The sequence below is a fragment of the Drosophila hydei genome, unplaced genomic scaffold, assembly GCF_003285905.1.
Source record: "Drosophila hydei strain 15085-1641.00,03,60 unplaced genomic scaffold, DhydRS2 tig00000296-arrow-arrow-pilon, whole genome shotgun sequence".
Lineage (NCBI taxonomy): Eukaryota > Metazoa > Arthropoda > Insecta > Diptera > Drosophilidae > Drosophila > Drosophila hydei.
In genome coordinates, this window is record NW_022045705.1 from 793480 (window position 1) to 811927 (window position 18448).

Here is an 18448-nt window from a genome sequence, read left to right on the forward strand (position 1 = left end):
CAACAACAGCAGCAACAGCAACAGTTGCCGGCGGGCGCTGCGCCTCTGCAGCAGCAACAATTGCAGGTCGCTCAGCAACAGCAGCAGCAACAACAGCAGCAACAGCAGCAACAACAGCAGCTGGAGCAGCTGCACGGGACGCCCACACTTCTCATAGGCAACGGACCGGGCTCGACGGGCCACTCGACGGTCACATCGACAGCGGCCGCCGCTGCTGCCGCTGCTGCTGCCGCCGCTGCAGCATCCGCCGCTGCAGCATCCGCTGCAGCCTCCGTTGTTGCCTCCTCATCATCGTCGTCGGTGGCGGCGGTGCCGCACAGCTTGGGCCTGAGTCCACAATCGAGCGCCGATTCGCAGCAGTTCAATATCTTTCCAGCCATATTTAGCAGGCAACTCAACTTCTCGGCGGCTGGAGCGTGCGGCCAGGCGGCCAAGCTCAGTATGGACGAGCTGCGACCCAATTTGGTGGGCGGTTTGCTTGGCTTGCAGCAGGGCCTGCTCGAGGATCATGCGAGCATGCAGCATGCTGCGGCGGGCGTTGGCGTTGCCCAGGACACCAAGTTCATGTCCTTCCAGGATAACCGCCTGATGGGCATCGGCGGCGCGCACGAGAATCGGCTGCTTAGCCTGGCCAGCTCGGTGCAGGACACTCGGTCGCCAATCACAACGCTCGACAAGTCCTCCTCGTCCTCGCTCAACCATCAGCGCAAGTGCAGCAGCACGCCCGAGGACTTCAGCGCCCTCTATTCGGGCTTGCCGACGCCTGGCATGGATTCCTCCTCGCATCACCACACGCCGGCCCATACGCCGCCCTCGCGCCTCTCCGATCATACTATATCAGGTGAGCTCTACCCCAGATTCTTTCTTTCCTGATCCCTCTCCTTTCCTGTCTCTCTCCCTCCCTTTGCTGTTACAGCTCATTGGCCTTTGTCCTTTTGTTTTGTGTAGTGCAAGGATTAACGCCTGCTGTCAATTGTCCTCGCTTCTGATACATCCTTTGTCGTTGGCCTCTTGCTCCTTTATGTTAGCAAATCCGTTGGCCACATTTGCCACGGCTTAAATTGCAATTGTTGTGACAGCAAAAGAACAAAACTCAGCTGCTAGCCAATAGCCTCTTCAGCCTCTGGCTCGTGTTCTGGCTCTAGCTCTGGTTCTTTAATCCAAGTCAATCATTGAATCCTTCCAATAGCTCAGCCTTTGTGCTCAACTAACTGATAAAGCGATGGGATGATAATAGAAGAGAAGAGAAGAAAGAAAACAGAAGAGGGAAGAGGGAAGAGAGCAGAGAGAAGAGAGAAGAGAGAAGAGAGAAGAGAGAAGAGAGGAAGAGAGAAGAGAGAAGAGAGCAGAGCAGAGAGCAGAGAGCAGAGAGCAGAGAGAAGAAATAAGAGAGAAGAGAGAAGAGAGAAGAGAGAAGAGAGACGAGAGAAAAGAGAGTAAGTGAAGATGGAAGAGAGAAGAAGGAAGAGAGGGGACAGAAGGCAGAAAGCAGAAGAGAGAAGAAAAAAGAGAGAAGAGAGAAGAGTAAAGATGGAGGAGAGAAGAAGGAAGACAGAAGACCGCAGAAAGAAGAAAGAAGAGAGAAAAGAAAGAAGAGAGAAAAGAACGAAACAAGAAGAGACCAGGGAGAAAACAAGGGAAGATAAGAGAAGACAAGAGAGATGATAGAGAAGTGACAGAGAAATGATGGAGAAGGGCTAGAGAATTTATAGAGAAGTAAGAGAATTAAGAAAGAAGATACATGAAGAAAAGATAAGCAAAAGATGAAGAATGGAAGAAAAGGAAACGAAACATGGAATCAACGGAATAGCCTAGTTGAAGGGTAAACAAAACTAAGGATCGCAAAAGACGCTCAACAGGAAACAATTAACTCACATATGACCTAGACAAGGTCAAGAGAGTTGAACAGAGTGAGAGAGAGAGAGAGAGAGCTAGAGGGGGAGAGGGCGAGAGCGGAGAGGAACTGCGAGTTAGCATAAATAAATGCAGATAAAAGGTAGCGTTCGCCTTGTGTGTTATTCAATTAGTGCGAACGAAATGTTAAATGCAAACATAGTTGAAATTTTGTTAACGAGCTAAGCGGGCCAATTAAGCGCCCAAGCAGCAGCAAGCAGCAGCAGCAGCAGCAGCAGCGTAGGTCGGAGGTCAGAGGTCACATGGCAGGTGACAAGCTAAATGAATGAAGCTTAAGCCTTAGTCGCTCCCTACTTTGACCTTTGGCCGTGTAATTTGCCAGGTGTGCGACAGAGAGAGAGAGCGAGAGAGAGAGAGAGAGAGACAGCGCGAGAGAAAGAGAGAGAGAGCGCGACAGCTCTGCCCGATTAATGTGCCGAGAAATTTGCATAAATTATCCCATATTGCATATTCATGGGCCGAGCCGGAGAGGACGACGTGACCCGTGACCCGTGGCCTGCAGCCCGTGACCCGGAGACGTCCGCCGAAGTTCTTGTGGCCGCAACAAATTATGCAACAAACCAAAGCAGAAAAGGAAGAGGGGAATAGGGATAGGGACAGCAAGAGAGGAAGAGCAAGAGGGGAATGGAGTTTTGGATAAACGCTTGCTGCATATTAAAATCTAAATTAAATGCTAGTTGCCTCTGCTCCTTAATTTAAAACTATGTTGCTCTCTCTATCTCCCTCTCTCTCTCACTCTATCTCTCTTTCTTTATGTGACGTTGAACTGAGAGTTCAGGAATAAGTTGATACTCTTTCATGGATCATATTGGGTTTTTTGTCCGCTCGTCTATCAGTTTCTCCCGCTCCTTCCCTTCAGCTGTCAGCTGGAACGTTTGTCCGCCCGCCTGCCCTGCTGTGCTTCTGTCTATCCATCCTACTGTCCGTCTATCCGCCTCTTTGGCGGATCGTTCTATCTATCTGTCTGCCGTTCTTCTGCCTGTCTGTCTCTCTGCCTGCTCGTCCGTCTGTCTATCTAGCTATAAGTCTGTCCACCTCACCTTCTGTTCGTCTATTCTTCTGGCTCTGGACTGCCATCGATCGTGTCAGCTACAGATAGAACTATATATGCTAAGAGTGTTCCTTAAAGGAAGCTACCAAAAACTCAAGTCTCTCTCTCTCTCTCTCTAAAGCAATGACATTTGTTTTGCTTATTATGTTAGCTAGCTTATATTTCTCGCTCTCTCTCACTCTCTTTCTCTCTCTTTTCCAGCAGAGGGCGCTTTTAAGAAACTCAAACCGGAACCAAACAGCGGAATGTCAACGGTTTCCGCTGGCATCACATCGCCCGGAAGTGGAATCTCATCATTGAGCCAACATGCCGGGCATACCCCAACCACAGCATCCTGCCCAACGCCAGCCAGACGAAGACATCGCACCACATTCACACAGGTCAGTTAACCGATGTGCACCTACGTATATATATATATATATATATGTTAGGGGTATTCCCTATTCCTAGCCTCCGCTGCCTACCCTTCCAGCCCAGGCCAGCCCAGGCGAGACCTGCTCGGCCACGTAGTGAGAAATTTTAATTAGATTTCGTGAAGGTTACGCTTGTAATTAAAACTTTTGGCATTTGCGAAAGTAAATGCCCAGCAACAACAACAACAACAACAACAGCAACAACAACTCAGTTGTTAGATAGAGCCTAAGCATCAGAATGTTATTTCAATCGAAAATTCGTAGTTTAATTAACAAAATTCAATCGCTCAGCTCAGGGGCAAGTGGCAAATGCTTAAGTAGTGTTGGCAAGTGCTCGAAGAGCTTGCAACATATTAACTGTTCGTAAGCTTCAATGGCTTCAATGGCTTCAATGATTCACGTGTCGAGCGCAAATGTTGATGGTTAAAAGAATTTCGCTGTCCTTCAATTGCGGTAAACAAGTGTTGGAAAGAGTCTGTCGACGCTACACAGCTAAGCTACAACAAGTGCTGCAAAGGGTCAGCAGATGTCGCAGGACTTTCCAAGTGCCTATATTGAGAAACATCTGCTGTGCTATTAAAAGACTTTATGTGAGTCTGATAAAGTAAAGGCAAAGATCGTTCACGCTGCAGTCATGTTTAGTGTTGGAAAGCTTCTGCAGAAGTATGAATAGTAAGTTTAAGACTACGTTGAAAAGCGTCAAGTGGAGTACTCTGATCCTAATTTGTATGCCTGACAAGGCATAGTGTTGGCAAACGTCTGCTAGCTAATTTATGCTACAAGAGAATACAAATCCTGATATAGGCAGTTTGCCAGTGTTGGAAAACGTCAGCCAGTGTCGCATTTGATTAGGCACAGTCAAACGGGATCAGATGCTTTTTGAGCAATCGATAACTCCACATCTCGATAACAACTAATTTGAAGTGTTGGAAAACGTCAACTAAAGTAGCAATAATGTGGTATTTGTAACGGCTAACGGCAAAAGGCCGTCGATAGCTGCTCAGGATCATCGATAGCTCGATGACCAATTCGCAGCGCTGCTAACCGCCACGTAACGCGCGTTGACAGCTAGTTAAGCTCCATTTGTAAAGCTGCGACAGCTTTAAGCTAAACTTCATTACACTAGCTTGTTGTTGTTGTTGTTACTTGTTCCCTTTTCAGCCAGACTTTTCGCTGGTCACTTTACAACACTGCTTTCTAATGGAAATTTGATGTTAAACTTTTGACAAGTCCTCCGAAGTGGGCAACACAATTTGCATTTGGCAAACTGAAACTGAGCCAATGGGAATACGAAAACTGTTTAGCTATGGACAAAACAGAGGGGCGGAGGAGAGGGGCGAGTGCAGCGCGTGGAGCGTGGGCGTGGCACTGCCCATGTCTACATCAATTCAACCCAAGCCCCTAACATTTTTTCTCTTTGCTGCTTATCAGAGAGATTTGGCTTCAATGAAAAAGTCAAGCACTGGAAGACAGAGACGGGGAGTGCGTGTGTGTGCTGCTTATATATGTATATATATATAACAACAAATTAGCCTAATTAAAATCCGCTTTATTTCAGGAACAATTAGCTGAACTGGAAGCGGCATTCGCCAAATCGCATTATCCGGATATTTACTGTCGCGAGGAGCTGGCGCGAACGACAAAGCTGAACGAGGCGCGAATTCAAGTGAGTAGACCCCAAGGCTCCCCGCCACTGCCCAGTCATTACATACAATAAATACTCTAGAAAATGTGCTAAAGCGAGTTGCTCAGCTGGCAATTCACTTCTCTCTACCAGCTGCAGAGACTTTGCCTCTTTCTACTCACAATATGGCAACTAACGTCGAATACCAAATGAACTTGAAGCTCTAGTTCTCTTAGTTGAACCAGTTCAATTGATCATATTGAGTGCAAACAATGCATTCAAATGAATTCTGGTTCAATTAGCTGAACTAGTTCAATACAGAAAGCACTCATGGTAACCAAATCAATTCTAGTTCAATTAGCTGAACTAGTTCAATTGTTCATTTAGTTCTTGTGAGCTGTCTATCGTTTTTATTCTTTCACTATTCTTTCATTAACGTTTGCTAACGATTATTTCAAGTCAAAAGCAACAGCTCAACAGCTCAATAGAACGAATATTCGATTAACAATTAACGATAAATTATATCTGAAATACATTGCGAACGTTATTTTGCCTCAACTCGAAGAATTGCTCTAACGTAATGCCTGCTCTAGGTATATATAACGAAATTGATCAATTTATCGATATATCGATATCTAAATTGCAGTTTTTATAAACATTATTTGATAAAGACTGCAATTCACAAAAGTCTTAAAAATCGTTACACAAATTATCGATAACGATAAATGAAGCTATCGATATCACATCAGCTGCTATTTAACGTCTTCAGCTTACGCCTCTATGTAAAGTCTTTGAAAATGCACTAAGCAAATTACGCCAATAACGATAACTAAAGTTATCGATAGACTGTGAACTGCCCATTGAGGACCTTAACTAAATTATCAAAGTGAAGTTACAGCTCCAGAGTGCAATTTTAAGTAAAAGTCTCTTCAATTACCGCTAATTATCAATCAGTCTTGCTATCGATAACCAGACATATAATCGATTTATCGTTGGTCTTTCAATTTCCAATTTATTTCAACAGTTGTTTTCGCTTGAAGCGCTGGCAATTTGCGCACTGATGCGATTTAGGGCCATTTGCTTGGCTATAGAATTTACCGCAGACCAACTACCCCTACCAATGCCCCCACCCCTATCCCTAGCTCGATATGTATGTTGCTGTGATCATCTGGGTTAGGCGATTAGTTCGCGATTATTCCGATTGAATGCTTCGCTTTTGGGTGTCGCTCTAAAGTGCTCTCCGGGGCGACACGGCTGCAAAGCCAAAGCAACCCCCCACGAGGGCACGCACACTCATGTATGCCTGTGTGTGTGTGTATGTGTGTGTGTATCACCCCCTCTCAACACCCCCATCCGCCGTTGCTTTTGCTGCGACTCTGTTGCGCTTTCAAGTGCGCCGCGGTAATAATTAATTTATAGTTTTATCATGACTGCGAAACAAGTGAAGTGCAGCGGCTGCTCCTGTGGTTAGGGTAGCTCAGCCCTCAACCCTCAGAGACCGCCTGCCCCACCCCTCCACTCAGCGCATTTCATTTGCCCATTTGAGGTATAGAATTACATGTCACAACGGCGACGCACAGACGAGACTCGCAAAATAGAACTAAAAATTACAGATTTCAGCTGAGAAATTCGTGCGAGGTGACAACCTGATAGTGCCAACCATAGGTGTGGATATATATCCATATAGACATATATATATACGCCATATATATGTCGCATGACACCCATGCACAGCCTAAAAGCTGGCTCTAGGCTAAGCTTTACCAGACTCAAGCTTGCCTCGGCATTTCACTTCTGTTTGAGTGTTGTTAACAACACTAGTTATATTTTGGTCAAGTTGTAGTATAGTAAATAGAGTGTTGTCAGAGTGTGTTGCTCAAGCCAAGCACTTACAGAGCATTGTCATAGTATTATTAATAATACTAGCTACTCCCCTCTGAAAACAGAGAAGGCCCTAAAGAGTCGAGAGTTATTAATAACACTAGGCACGTCTATGGCAGCTTAAAGAGACCTCTCTGTCCACTGAATGGATATGCTGAGATTTGTCAGATCATAGAGTGTATATCGATAGAACGATAAATATATTCCGATAGATCAATCCAAGCCAAATCTTGAATGCCTTCAGAAGTTTTTCTTCTCAGAGCTCAAACAGTTTCTTTGTAAACTCAATTGACAGCTGACTTCAATTCAATATCATATATAGATATATATATATCTATGATCTATTAGATCTGTATATAGCCCTAATTAGTTTGTCAAGCAGGCCATGTGAGTGGCATTTGCACTCCTGCATAAGCAAATATGGGAAATGCTTTTTGGATTTTTCAAGCAGATGTAGCAGCCACACAAGCCCCCAGCTCCGATTGCCAGCTACCCCCTGGCCCCCTAACCTGGCTGTAACCCTCGTTCGCTCGCCTCGCTGGCTAAAGAAAATTTGCAATAAAATTTTATATGCGACAAATTTCGTCAACACCAGAATTATGTTGTTGCTGGTTGTTGTTGTTGTTGCTTGTTGTTAAGTGAGTGCCAGAGTCAAGTTGTCGTCAAATTACCAACAGAGAGATGAAGAGAGGGAGAGAGACAAGCAGCAGGGCAAACTCTACGCCTCATTATGCGAGGGTTGCGGTTGTGCATCGGAGGGTTGTACATGAGTGTGTGTGTGTGTGTGTGTAAATATTTGAACATTTGTAGAAAAATATGGTTTATGCTGTGCTAATAGCAGGGCATTTGCCTGTCATTTGATCGCCAACAAATGTCCTGATTCGAGTCTCTTGCCGCCTGCCGCCTGCCCTCGAGCCCAACCCTCGCCCCTTGCCGCATTTCGCTAGTCTTTCAATTTACTTGTTTGTTCAGCTCACATAATTATCAGATCAGAGCGGACAGCTGTAGATATATATATATACATTTCTCACTATATCCTCTTGTTATACTTAGCCCTTTTCGCATTTCCATTATTCTCTAGAGCACAGATGTATTTTAAAGCGAAGTAAAAGCTTTTTGGTCGACTGAGATGGCTATCTTCGGGGAGAACTAATTGAGATTAGATGAGGTTCCAAAAAGAGACACAAAGAAAGAGAGAGCGATTTATATAGCTAATCAAATCACTCTCATACAATATATAATTTGAATCTATTATTATCATTAACAGTCGTATGAGTATTATGACTATCTGAGGAAGTACGAATTTCATTATAATTTTTGTTAGCCTAATCATTATGACTATCTAAATTATTGTCATCTATTATCGTCATCAGCATTACATTATCATATATCATTAATGGCGAAATCGGTATCATGACTCACCTAACTTACACTCGAATTCATCAACTGTAATTAGTTTTCGCAAAACAAATTGTATATAAACGTGAAATGAAATATATATAAAATGTTATGGCAATCGTGTAAACATATCGAATGATTGTTTATTGTTGATAGAATCGATTTCTGTTATTATGTCCTCTAAACAAGTGTAAAACGAAGCGCATGAAAATAACATTTATATTTACCAAGAAATTTATATACAAATAGAGAGAGAGAGAGAGAGTGAGAGATAGAGTGGGAGAAGGGAAACGAGAGAGCGAGAGAGCAAAGCAGGAATCGAGTTGCCTAAATAAACATGCGCCAATAAGTAGGCAATGAAAATTGAAAAACAACAAAATAGAAAGGAAAATATAATACACAATATATAAACAATGTATATATAGCGAGCAACTTTTCCAATTCGAACATGTTTACTCAATAGCTTTTACTCCACTCCAATTGGCACTCGTTTCTCATAGAGCTTTAATCATAAGATATAATCCAACTGGAACTTGAATAAACTATGCCAGATAAATTCTAATTCGAATTCATATTCATTAAGTATTCCTATAGTCAATTGGATATTTAGTAAATTATTAAAGAGTTCAAAATGGAAGCTGCATATGCAAACGTAGCAACGAGCTAGAGGGGTTTTGCCCAATTGGAACTTGCATGATCTGCTGCGGGTGTGTTTTATGATGTTCCAATTGGAATTATAATACGTAAGTAATTCCGTTAGTTGGAAATATATTTCGAACTTGTTTAGGTTTTATTGCAAGCAAATTCAATCTAAACTAAAACCCAATTATGAATGGAATTATTGTCAGCTAATCGGAGCCATAAAGAATAGCATAAACTAAAAAATTATCTAAAACACAAAAATCTTCTACTACTTAAACAAGTAAATATGGATAGCTACATGCATATGAAAAACCGTAACAAAAATAAATAGAAAAGCTTAAAGTCCAATTGAATTGGAAACCAATTGGCATGCAGCATATTTTCAAATTAGAAATTATGCTTAAATGAAATGTGATAACAATTCGTTTAACTGCTTGTTAAATTTATGTTTTGTTTATGGGTCACACACACACCAACACACGCACACACAGTTGCAGTTAAGTTCGGCTAACTCCAATTTAATGACAACAACAATGAAAATCCCTAAACGTTGCTGAATTGAAATAACCAAAAACGAAAAAAGAAAAAAGACAGAAAAACATTGCAATGAAACGTTATGCGGGTCAAAATTTGATTAAATGTTGAAAGTAAATTCAATTTGAATACGTTTAATTTTCATATTTCCGTCGCGGTGTTTGCCTATGTCTGTATGTGTGCGTGTGTGTGTGTGTTTCTTTATATATTTGTGTTAGGCCAGGCCATTTGTAGTTTTAATTTACATTTATCTAATTAGGTGCGCTCAGTGGAATCAACTAATTTTAGATACCATTATGAAATACCATCAAAATCAACTAGAAATGCAAGTTAAATATAAAAAATTAGAAAAAAATCATCGCCTTAAACCAAACTAAAGCATCGCAAACATAGCAGCTTAAAAATTAATAGAAAAATTAATAAAGTCAAATGAAAACTATATCAAGCTAAGGCAAATGGTATGATTAATACTTCCAAAAAAATCCTTAAAGCAGCGCAGAAACGTCTATAAAATAGGAGAATATATAAAGCATAAATAAACTTTTATATAAGATGAATAATAAAAAACACCGTTGTTAGCTATGCCTTGGCATTAGCATACCCCATAGCGACCTCGACTTCATAGGGTATAGCAAAGTTCTGTGCTCGATTTTACAATTTGTTGAGTTGTGTTTTTTCTTTCTTTCTCATTTTCATTTTATTTTTCCTTCATAGCCATTTTTTATGCATTGCATCTATATGTAGGACTGTATGTGTGTGGGCGGAGTAACTCAATTAAGGATCCATTTGATGGCTGGCACACACACATACATACACACACTTATATATATATAAATAAGTATATACATACAAACAGCTAGCTAGACAGACAGTCGAAGCAGCATAGAAGCAGTTGCAACCCTCCAACAAATGGTTAAGAGCATTTTTACCCACACACATACATACATACACACACACACATACAAGCATGGGCTGGCATTTTTATGCTGGCAGCCAACCAAATGAAACCGAACGAGCCATCAAGTGGGCACAGAAAACAACCCCGAAAGCCAGCGAGCGAGCACCAGGCCTGCTTGTATTTTTCATTAAAATACACACACACACACAGGCAGACAGACATACACACAGACCCTCACGCACACACATAGCCATGGACAAAGATAATAATAATGATAAAATAAATACAAGAAAAATGCCAAAGACGTCCAAAGACGTAGCAAGCCCAACTTGAAGACAACGACAAAAACCCACCACACACACACACAGCAGTTACCCACACCCGTCGCATTTTGCCCACACCCCACCCTCTCTCAGCCCACACCATTTCAGTTCGCTCTCTCACTTCAGTTGTCTGGGCCCGCGCCATTACAGGCGTCTTGTAAGCAAGTCAAAGTAAGCTGAGGCGAGAGCAGCTTTCAAAATGTCGGAAATTTTTACACACAGCCCGTCGCCTGCTACCGCCCTCTCTCTCTTTCTCTGTCCTGCTCTCCCACTCTTGCTCGCTAAGCCCATTGGCAACATAGTCTATGTTTGGCGCGCGGCTTTCATCTTGGCAATTTCTTTTTGCCATCAGCAGAAGCAGCAGCAGCAGTCGGGGCCCCAGTCGGAATCGTGAGGACCATCTTTAATAATGTCTAAGCAGAAAGCCCCCGCACAATACCCACTCCACCCGCTGCTGCCTCCACACATTGCAAACAGCGTCGTCAACTTATTTTCAATTTCAATTTTGTAGATTTTTTCACTCATAAGACGTCGCCCGCAGTATAAAGTGAAATGCTTAAGTGTGTTCGTGTCTATGTGTGTGCGTGGAAGGAGGCAGCCATGTTTTTTTCGCGTTGCCTTTTCCCATCATCCGCTTTACGCTCATTTTTTTGTATGCGCACAGCGTTGCCCAAGTGCTGCTGCTGCTGCGGCTGGCATTGCTGGTTAATTTAGCAAACAACTTAAAGGTCTGGCAACGCTTTAATTGATGTTAAATCATCTTTTCCCTCTATCTCTCTGTGGCTCTTACAGGTTTGGTTTCAGAATCGACGCGCCAAATACCGCAAGCAGGAGAAGCAGCTGCAAAAGGCATTGGCACCATCTGTGATCCCGTCGTGCAACGGCATGATGCGGAACATTCAAGGCTATAGCGTCTCTCGCGGCTATCAGCCCTATCCACATCACAATACCATGAATCGTTATCCCCAGGTAAGACCACATACTGTCACGCACACTCACAAATTAATTATAATGACAATTTTTTGGCACTTGCAGGATCTGTTTCAAATGGGCGCCTCCTCATATCCGGGCATGACGCAGCCATTTTCAATGGCCCACAGCACAAATATGGGCTCGGTGGGCGTGCGTCAGGACTCGATGGGTGAGTACGCAAAACAAATAGCTATCGATAACAATTCCAATTGGCTGGCACTACTCACGCACGCATCGTTTTGCCTCACTCGCACTACCGCCTCGCCTCGCTCTCTCTCTCTCTTACCCCCGCACTTTCACTGCACTTGTTTCTTCGTTCCGTTGGCTAACGTTTCGACTCTTCGCCGCTCGTCGACTGACTAAAATTGTTCGTCTTCTGTTTTCGCCTTTTTCTAGCTGCTCGCTGCGATCAGCCGCTCGCAGCTTTTGCTTGTGCTCCCCTTAGAGCTTTCTCTCTCTCGTTTCTTAAGCTTGGCTTTGCCTTGAAAAGGTGGAACACAAATTCTGATCACTGCGACGTCACAATATATGAAGACTTGCTTTGGAAATGCGTGCAAGCGACTTAGTAGAGCCTATAATATATAAATATTATACAACTATTTGATATCTTGATAGATCGCTCGATAGGTGGCCCCATTTCCTGTAGTTGACGAAAATCAATGTCATTATACGTTTTCCCAAATTCTTAAGAGTAGTATATAGTCAAAAAATTTTCCTATTGGTCGATAAAAATCGATTTTATTCACTTTCTTGGCCATATTTCAAAGTTATTTAGAGCTAGGAAAATCAAATTAAGTATTCCAAATCTTATTCAATTATCGAAAAGCTGATTTTTCACATTCATAAATTCCATAAAAATAGATATCGAAAACTATTTGATTTTATTTAGGGAACATGTTGTACTACGAAAGCTGTGGTTACCTTTTAATAGTCTATCAAATGATATCTACGATAAATGCCTAGAAAGCTTTCCTCGGTCTCTCATACTCTCTCTCTCTCTCACTGTATATAGCACTCCCTCCGTCTCTCAAATGTCAAACAATTTCATAGATCTTACCAGAAAGTCAGGTTTCTTCCAATAACTCAGGTTTATATATTCACACATAGAGAAAGTTAAGTATCCTAAAATATCTACTTTATATTTCACTATTAATAAAATTATATATAATTTTCGAGTTAGCGTAAATTTCCGTTCGTAGTCGGCTCCATTAATTCGAGCCACTTGTCTGAGGTATGAAACTTTTGTTTATTGAGACGATGTCGCGACGCCCGATAAAAAAGGGGGGCAGAGGAAATTGGAGGGAAGCAAGGGGATCTTCCGAATTCGAGCCCATAAACACAAAATTGAAAGATAAACAGCGCAGCTAAACAAAGCTGTAAATACGATTGACATTAGATACAGAGACATATAGCTCCATACACAGTACATATATGTCCAGAGAAGAGGAGGGGGGAGCTACTTAGCCGGATATTATTAAGTAAAGCAAAGAGGAAGAAACCGAGAGAGAGAAGGAGAGAAGTAAAGAAGGCGAGCAAGGCAAAAGTCAAGGCGACGACAAATCAGCAAATGAATTTCCGGCCAAGGAAGACGATGAAGAAGTAGCAGAAAAAAAAACAAAATACATGAAAAAAGGAGAAACGAAGTCAAGACAAATTTCTCAAGTCCAGTTACGCGCAGCATCCTCTGTGTCTGTGTGAGTGCGTCTCGGCCCATTTTCCATTTATGTAGCGGAAATCTTGAATAATCATCGAAATATGTGCAGTTAATTCAACATAACCTCTCGCCTAATTCAACCTAACCTCATTGATTTTTGCATTTACGTAGCGGAAATCTTGAAAAGTGCTAGTCTATGCATATATGTATATATATATATATATTAGCTTTACAACTTATTGATTCAATCAGCACTTGAACTAATCTTCAATTGAAGCTTGCTTTCATGCCTACTTAACCTCACCTTTATGCACTAAAATCTTCTAAAAACATGAGAATATGAAGCTATGCAAGTAATACAGCCAAATTATATGAGTTGGATTGTATTTCTATCTTTCTATAAAGCTTATACTCAACATAGCCCTGCTATGGCATAGTCTAACCTCACTTTTTCTGCTATTTTTTTAATGAAAATCCAGAATAATCATCAATATATGAGAATTTAATTCAAATGTATTTGCGTTTAAGCATACAGAGCTGTTAAATACACTTACTTTGAACATATCCCTACTTTTGTGTAACCTAACCTCACTTATACTAAACAAAAATCTTTATTCAACTATCTAACAATCAACTCCTCAGTCTTTTACATATTTCTTATATTCATTTCTCAACAATAAATCAAAATTTTCCTATATATAACTTTCATCTAATAATATAAACTCAATGTTATCTTTTCTTCTTCTCTGTGTTTTCCAGGCATGTCACCGGAGGATGAATGGTATAACAAAAGTCTATCCGCATTGCGCATGAATAGCTCGCATCATCCGAACTTATCGGCACCGATGCTTCAATACCAAACATAATCAAAAACCTTTGACGACTTCTTTTAAAGGAATCTCGAACCTCGAAACTGAAAACTCGATGTTCGGTACTCGATTCGATACACGATTCGATTCGATTCCTTTAAGAGCGAGTGCGTCAAATGGATTAGAAATTAGACATATATATATATAAATATATTTATATATATAAAACTTCACATAGAGTAACACTCGAGTATATATATAAAATATGTATGTATATATATGTATCTTTATATATGTATCTATACACATATTTATATATATAAATATATATAGTTAGACTTAGCTATAAATCTGTATCTGTATGTAGAACTATTTAACTATTGAATGTCGTGCTCTAACTCTATGTATACCTATATCTATATGCATATGCATACATAAATATATGTAAGACTTGTTGATATTTTGTCTATGTAATTCCCATAAATATATATATATATACATATATAATTTTTTTTTTTTTTTTGGATATTGTAATAGGCTAACTAGTCATAGAAACTAAGAGAAATTGTGTAATTGAGATTTTAGCATGAGATTATAAAAGATTAAGATCGATCGATCGACAGAAAAACCAAAATGAACGAATTGATAAACGAAGAAAACCAAAGAAGAAAGCAAAAAACAAAAAAAAAACAGAAACAAACCAAAAAAAAAAAACAAATATTGTATGAAATGTGTAAGCACTAACCATAATGTATACTACACAAGATAAATCAGTTGTAAGACAGATTGTTAATAGCAAGAATGCAACTAGAACTAAATTCCAATCGTCACTTGTCACTCGTCACATTTCATCACCCTGGAGCTTGAACGAGGCGCGATGAACTCGTTACTCGTCAGTCTCGCGTCCTCGTTACTCGCTACTTCACCTTCAGGGTCACTAGAGAAGGCCAGATGTATTGTGAGTGTCAGTTTACTCGCCACTCGCTGCTCGTCACTCTGGATCACATATAAGGAATTGCAATGTACTCGTTACTCGCAACTCGATACTTAATCTATAGTGGCTCTAAAGGTGCTCAGAAATATAAAGAGTTTCAGTTTACTCGTCACTCGCAACCCGCCACTCGTTCCTCGTTACTCGTTAATAGCAACACCATCTTCAGTGCACTCATCATTCGTTACTCGCTATTATAAAGAGTTTCAGTTTACTTACTATTGTAGTTCAGATGTAACGAGTTTTAATTCACTCACTACTCGTTACAGTCGCTCAAATATAACGAATTGGCATGCACTCGTTATTCGTCGCTCGCCTTATCATTTTCAGTCAGATACAACGAGGTACAATATCAGCTAACCGCTACTCGTCGCTTTTATTTAACGAGTTTTGGTTCACTCGCTTAACTCTACTCGCGACATCTTGCCCTATTGACACTTTCAGCTGAAGTGAGATGCAACGCGACAAGAGTGAAGACAACTCCCTACACCCTATACCCCCTACTCGTCGCTCAATACTTTTTAGGCACGGATCAACGAGTGCTAGAACACAGCTATACGAAAACAAAAAGAAACAAAACAAAAAATGTCATTCAACAAACTATTTAAACTTGTGTAAACTAATTGTAAGTGGATTTTTTTTAGCTAAGCAATGCATAAACGAGAGTTAAATTTAATAATTAAAATATAAAAAAAACTAAACTAGATAAAAAAAGAAAAGAAAAACAAAAACTACAACCAAAATACAACTACAAAACAAAAAACAAAACAAAAACAAAATATACATAAACTATATATATTTAAATACGAAAAAGGAAATGAAAATGAAATGAAAACCAAAAACATGTTTAACAATTTATGCCAAACAACAGCAAAATGAAACAAACATAAATAAAAATTAAATAAAAAACAAAAAAAAACAACAAAACCTTACAATTCTTTTCATTTGCGTACATTATGCATTGTTCCATGGGAAATAGGAGTGAGTAAAAGAGTAAAAGAGTAAAAGAGTAAAAGAGTAAAAGAGTAAAAGAGTAAAAGAGTAAAAGAGTAAAAGAGTATAAGAGTATAAGAGTATAAGAGTATAAGAGTATAATGGTACAGTAGTATAAGAGTATAAGAGTATAAGAGTATAAGAGTATAAGAGTATAAGAGTATAAGAGTATAAGAGTATAAGAGTATAAGAGTATAAGAGTATAAGAGTATAAGAGTATAAGAGTATAAGAGTATAAGAGTATAAGAGTTATAAGAGTATAAGAGTATAAGAGTATAAGAGTATAAGAGTATTAAGAGTATAAGAGTATAAGAGTATAAGAGTATAAGAGGTATAAGAGTATAAGAGTAATAAGAGTATAAGAGTATAAGAGTATAGGTAAGTATAAGAGTATAAGAGTATAAGGTATAAGAGTATAAGAGTATAAGAGTTATAAGAGTATAAGAGTATAAGAGTATAAGAGCTATAATATTTATAAGAGTATACAGAGTATAAGGTAAGTATAAGAGTATAAGCGTCTAAGGAGTATAAGAGTATAAGAGTATAAGAGTATAAGAGTATAAGAGTATAAGAGTATAAGAGTCTAGAGTAAGTAAGGAGTATAAGAGTACGGTATAGAGTATAAGAGTATAAGAGTATAAGAGTATAGAGTATAAGTATCAGAGTATAAGAGTATAAGATTATAAGGAGTATAAGAGTATAAGAGTATAAGGAGTATAAGAGTATAAGAGTATAAGAGTTATAAGAGTGTAGGGGGTATAAGATGTATAAGCGTATAAGAGTATAAGAGTCGCGTCTCCGCGTCTCCGCGTCTCCGCGCCCGTCTCGCTTCTCCGCGTCTCCGCGTCTCCGCGTCTCCGCGTCTCCCGCTCTCCGCGTCTCCGCGTCTCCGCGTCTCCGCCGTCTCCGCGTCTCCGCGTCTCCGCGTCTCCGCGTATCCGCGTCTCCGCTCTCCGCGTCTCCGCGTCTCCGCGTCGCCGCGTCTCCGCGTCTCCGCGTCTCCGCGTCTCGCGTCTCCGCGTCTCCGCGTCTCCGCGTCTCCGCGTCTCCGCGTCTCCGCGTCTCCCGCGTCTCCGCGTCTCCGCGTCTCCGCGTCTCCGCGTCTCCGCGTCTCCGCGTCTCCGCGTCTCCGCGTCTCCGCGTCTCCGCGTCTCCGCGTCTCCGCGTCTCCGCGTCTCCGCGTTCCGCGTCTCCGCGTCTCCGCGTCTCCGCGTCTCACGCGTCTCCGAGTATAAGAGTATAAGAGTATAAGAGTATAAGAGTATAAGAGTATAAGAGTATAAGAGTAGAAGAGTATAAGAGTATAAGAGTATAAGAGTATAAGAGTATAAGAGTATAAGAGTATATATAGTATATATATATAAGAAGAGTATAAGAAGAGTAGAAGAGTAGAAGAGTAGAAGAGTAGAAGAGTAGAAGAGTAGAAGAGTAGAAGAGTAGAAGAGTAGAAGAGTAGAAGAGTAGAAGAGTAGAAGAGTAGAAGAGTAGAAGAGTAGAAGAGTAGAGTAGAAGAGTAGAAGAGTAGAAGAGTAGAAGAGTAGAAGAGTAGAAGAGTAGAAGAGTAGAAGAGTAGAAGAGTAGAAGAGTAGAAGAGTAGAAGAGTAGAAGAGTAGAAGAGTAGAAGAGTAGAAGAGTAGAAGAGTAGAAGAGTAGAAGAGTAGAAGAGTAGAAGATAATTTTAATTCCAATTTCTTTATTTGTTTGCCATGGTGAATGTTGCAAATCTAAACAACAATGATAAATAATGGAAGGGGAGCTCGAACTACCAATGTCAGCATTTCTCTGGTGGCGCCCAAATGTTGATAGTTTAGGTTCATTAGTAAGACAGCATACATATATCACTGTATATATCAATATATGCATATATATCACGTACTTTGATGGCTTGGTCAACTTTGCTTTTGCCTTCAGTCCAACGGCGGAGGAATTAATCATCAATAAGTGCTCAAGGTGTCTTCGTGTGACTTCCTTAACTTACCCTTATGCCCAGCCTTATGCCCAGCCCAGTCGTTAGTTTTTGCGAGCGATAATCAATGAATCAGAACTTCGAATTTTTGTACATTTAGCTTTTATTTGGTATATTTTGTATAACTGGCCTATCAAAAAGTGTTTCATCTGAGTATCATTCAAGTTTACACAAGATTACATAAATAAATAGTACATGTATACCAAAGATAGTTCGTCACTCGTTATTTCTTACTCGCTACTCGCTACACCCTGCTCGCCACAATTACATCGTAATCTTTCCAATAAAATTTAACTTGAGCTTAGATTTCGTATAAAAAAAAATAAAGTAGTTAACAAAGTTGAGTCAATTTTTCTAGTCGCTCCTCACCCGCCTCTCGCTACTT

The 18448-nt window shown here is 40.5% G+C and overlaps 1 protein-coding gene across 3 annotated transcripts; it reads left to right on the plus strand.

The window, feature by feature from the left end:
* Positions 1-441: 441 nt before the first annotated feature.
* LOC111604625 (pituitary homeobox 1) lies at positions 442-14194 on the plus strand. Of its 3 annotated transcripts, XM_023322756.2 has the most exons (6): positions 442-841; positions 3167-3345; positions 4937-5044; positions 11471-11647; positions 11714-11819; positions 14064-14194. In XM_023322756.2, exons 1-6 carry the CDS (start codon positions 442-444, stop codon positions 14168-14170), a joined length of 1077 nt encoding a protein of 358 aa, XP_023178524.1. In that variant the 3' UTR covers positions 14171-14194. The 3 variants fall into 3 exon arrangements, with proteins under 3 accessions (XP_023178524.1, XP_030079695.1, XP_030079696.1); XM_030223835.1 differs by lacking the exons at positions 442-841; positions 3167-3345 and adding an exon at positions 4548-4866 and having other exon boundaries at positions 14064-14187; XM_030223836.1 differs by lacking the exons at positions 442-841; positions 3167-3345; positions 14064-14194 and adding exons at positions 4548-4866; positions 12663-12715.
* The last annotated feature ends 4254 nt before the right edge of the window (positions 14195-18448 follow it).

Coding starts and splice junctions, on each gene's coding strand:
- LOC111604625 (XM_023322756.2), top strand. CDS start 442: ATGGACGAGCTGCGACCCAATTTGGTGGGCGGTTTGCTTGGCTTGCAG. Junction 842..3,166: donor CTCCGATCATACTATATCAG/GTGAGCTCTACC, acceptor TCTCTTTTCCAG/CAGAGGGCGCTTTTAAGAAA. Junction 3,346..4,936: donor ATCGCACCACATTCACACAG/GTCAGTTAACCG, acceptor GCTTTATTTCAG/GAACAATTAGCTGAACTGGA.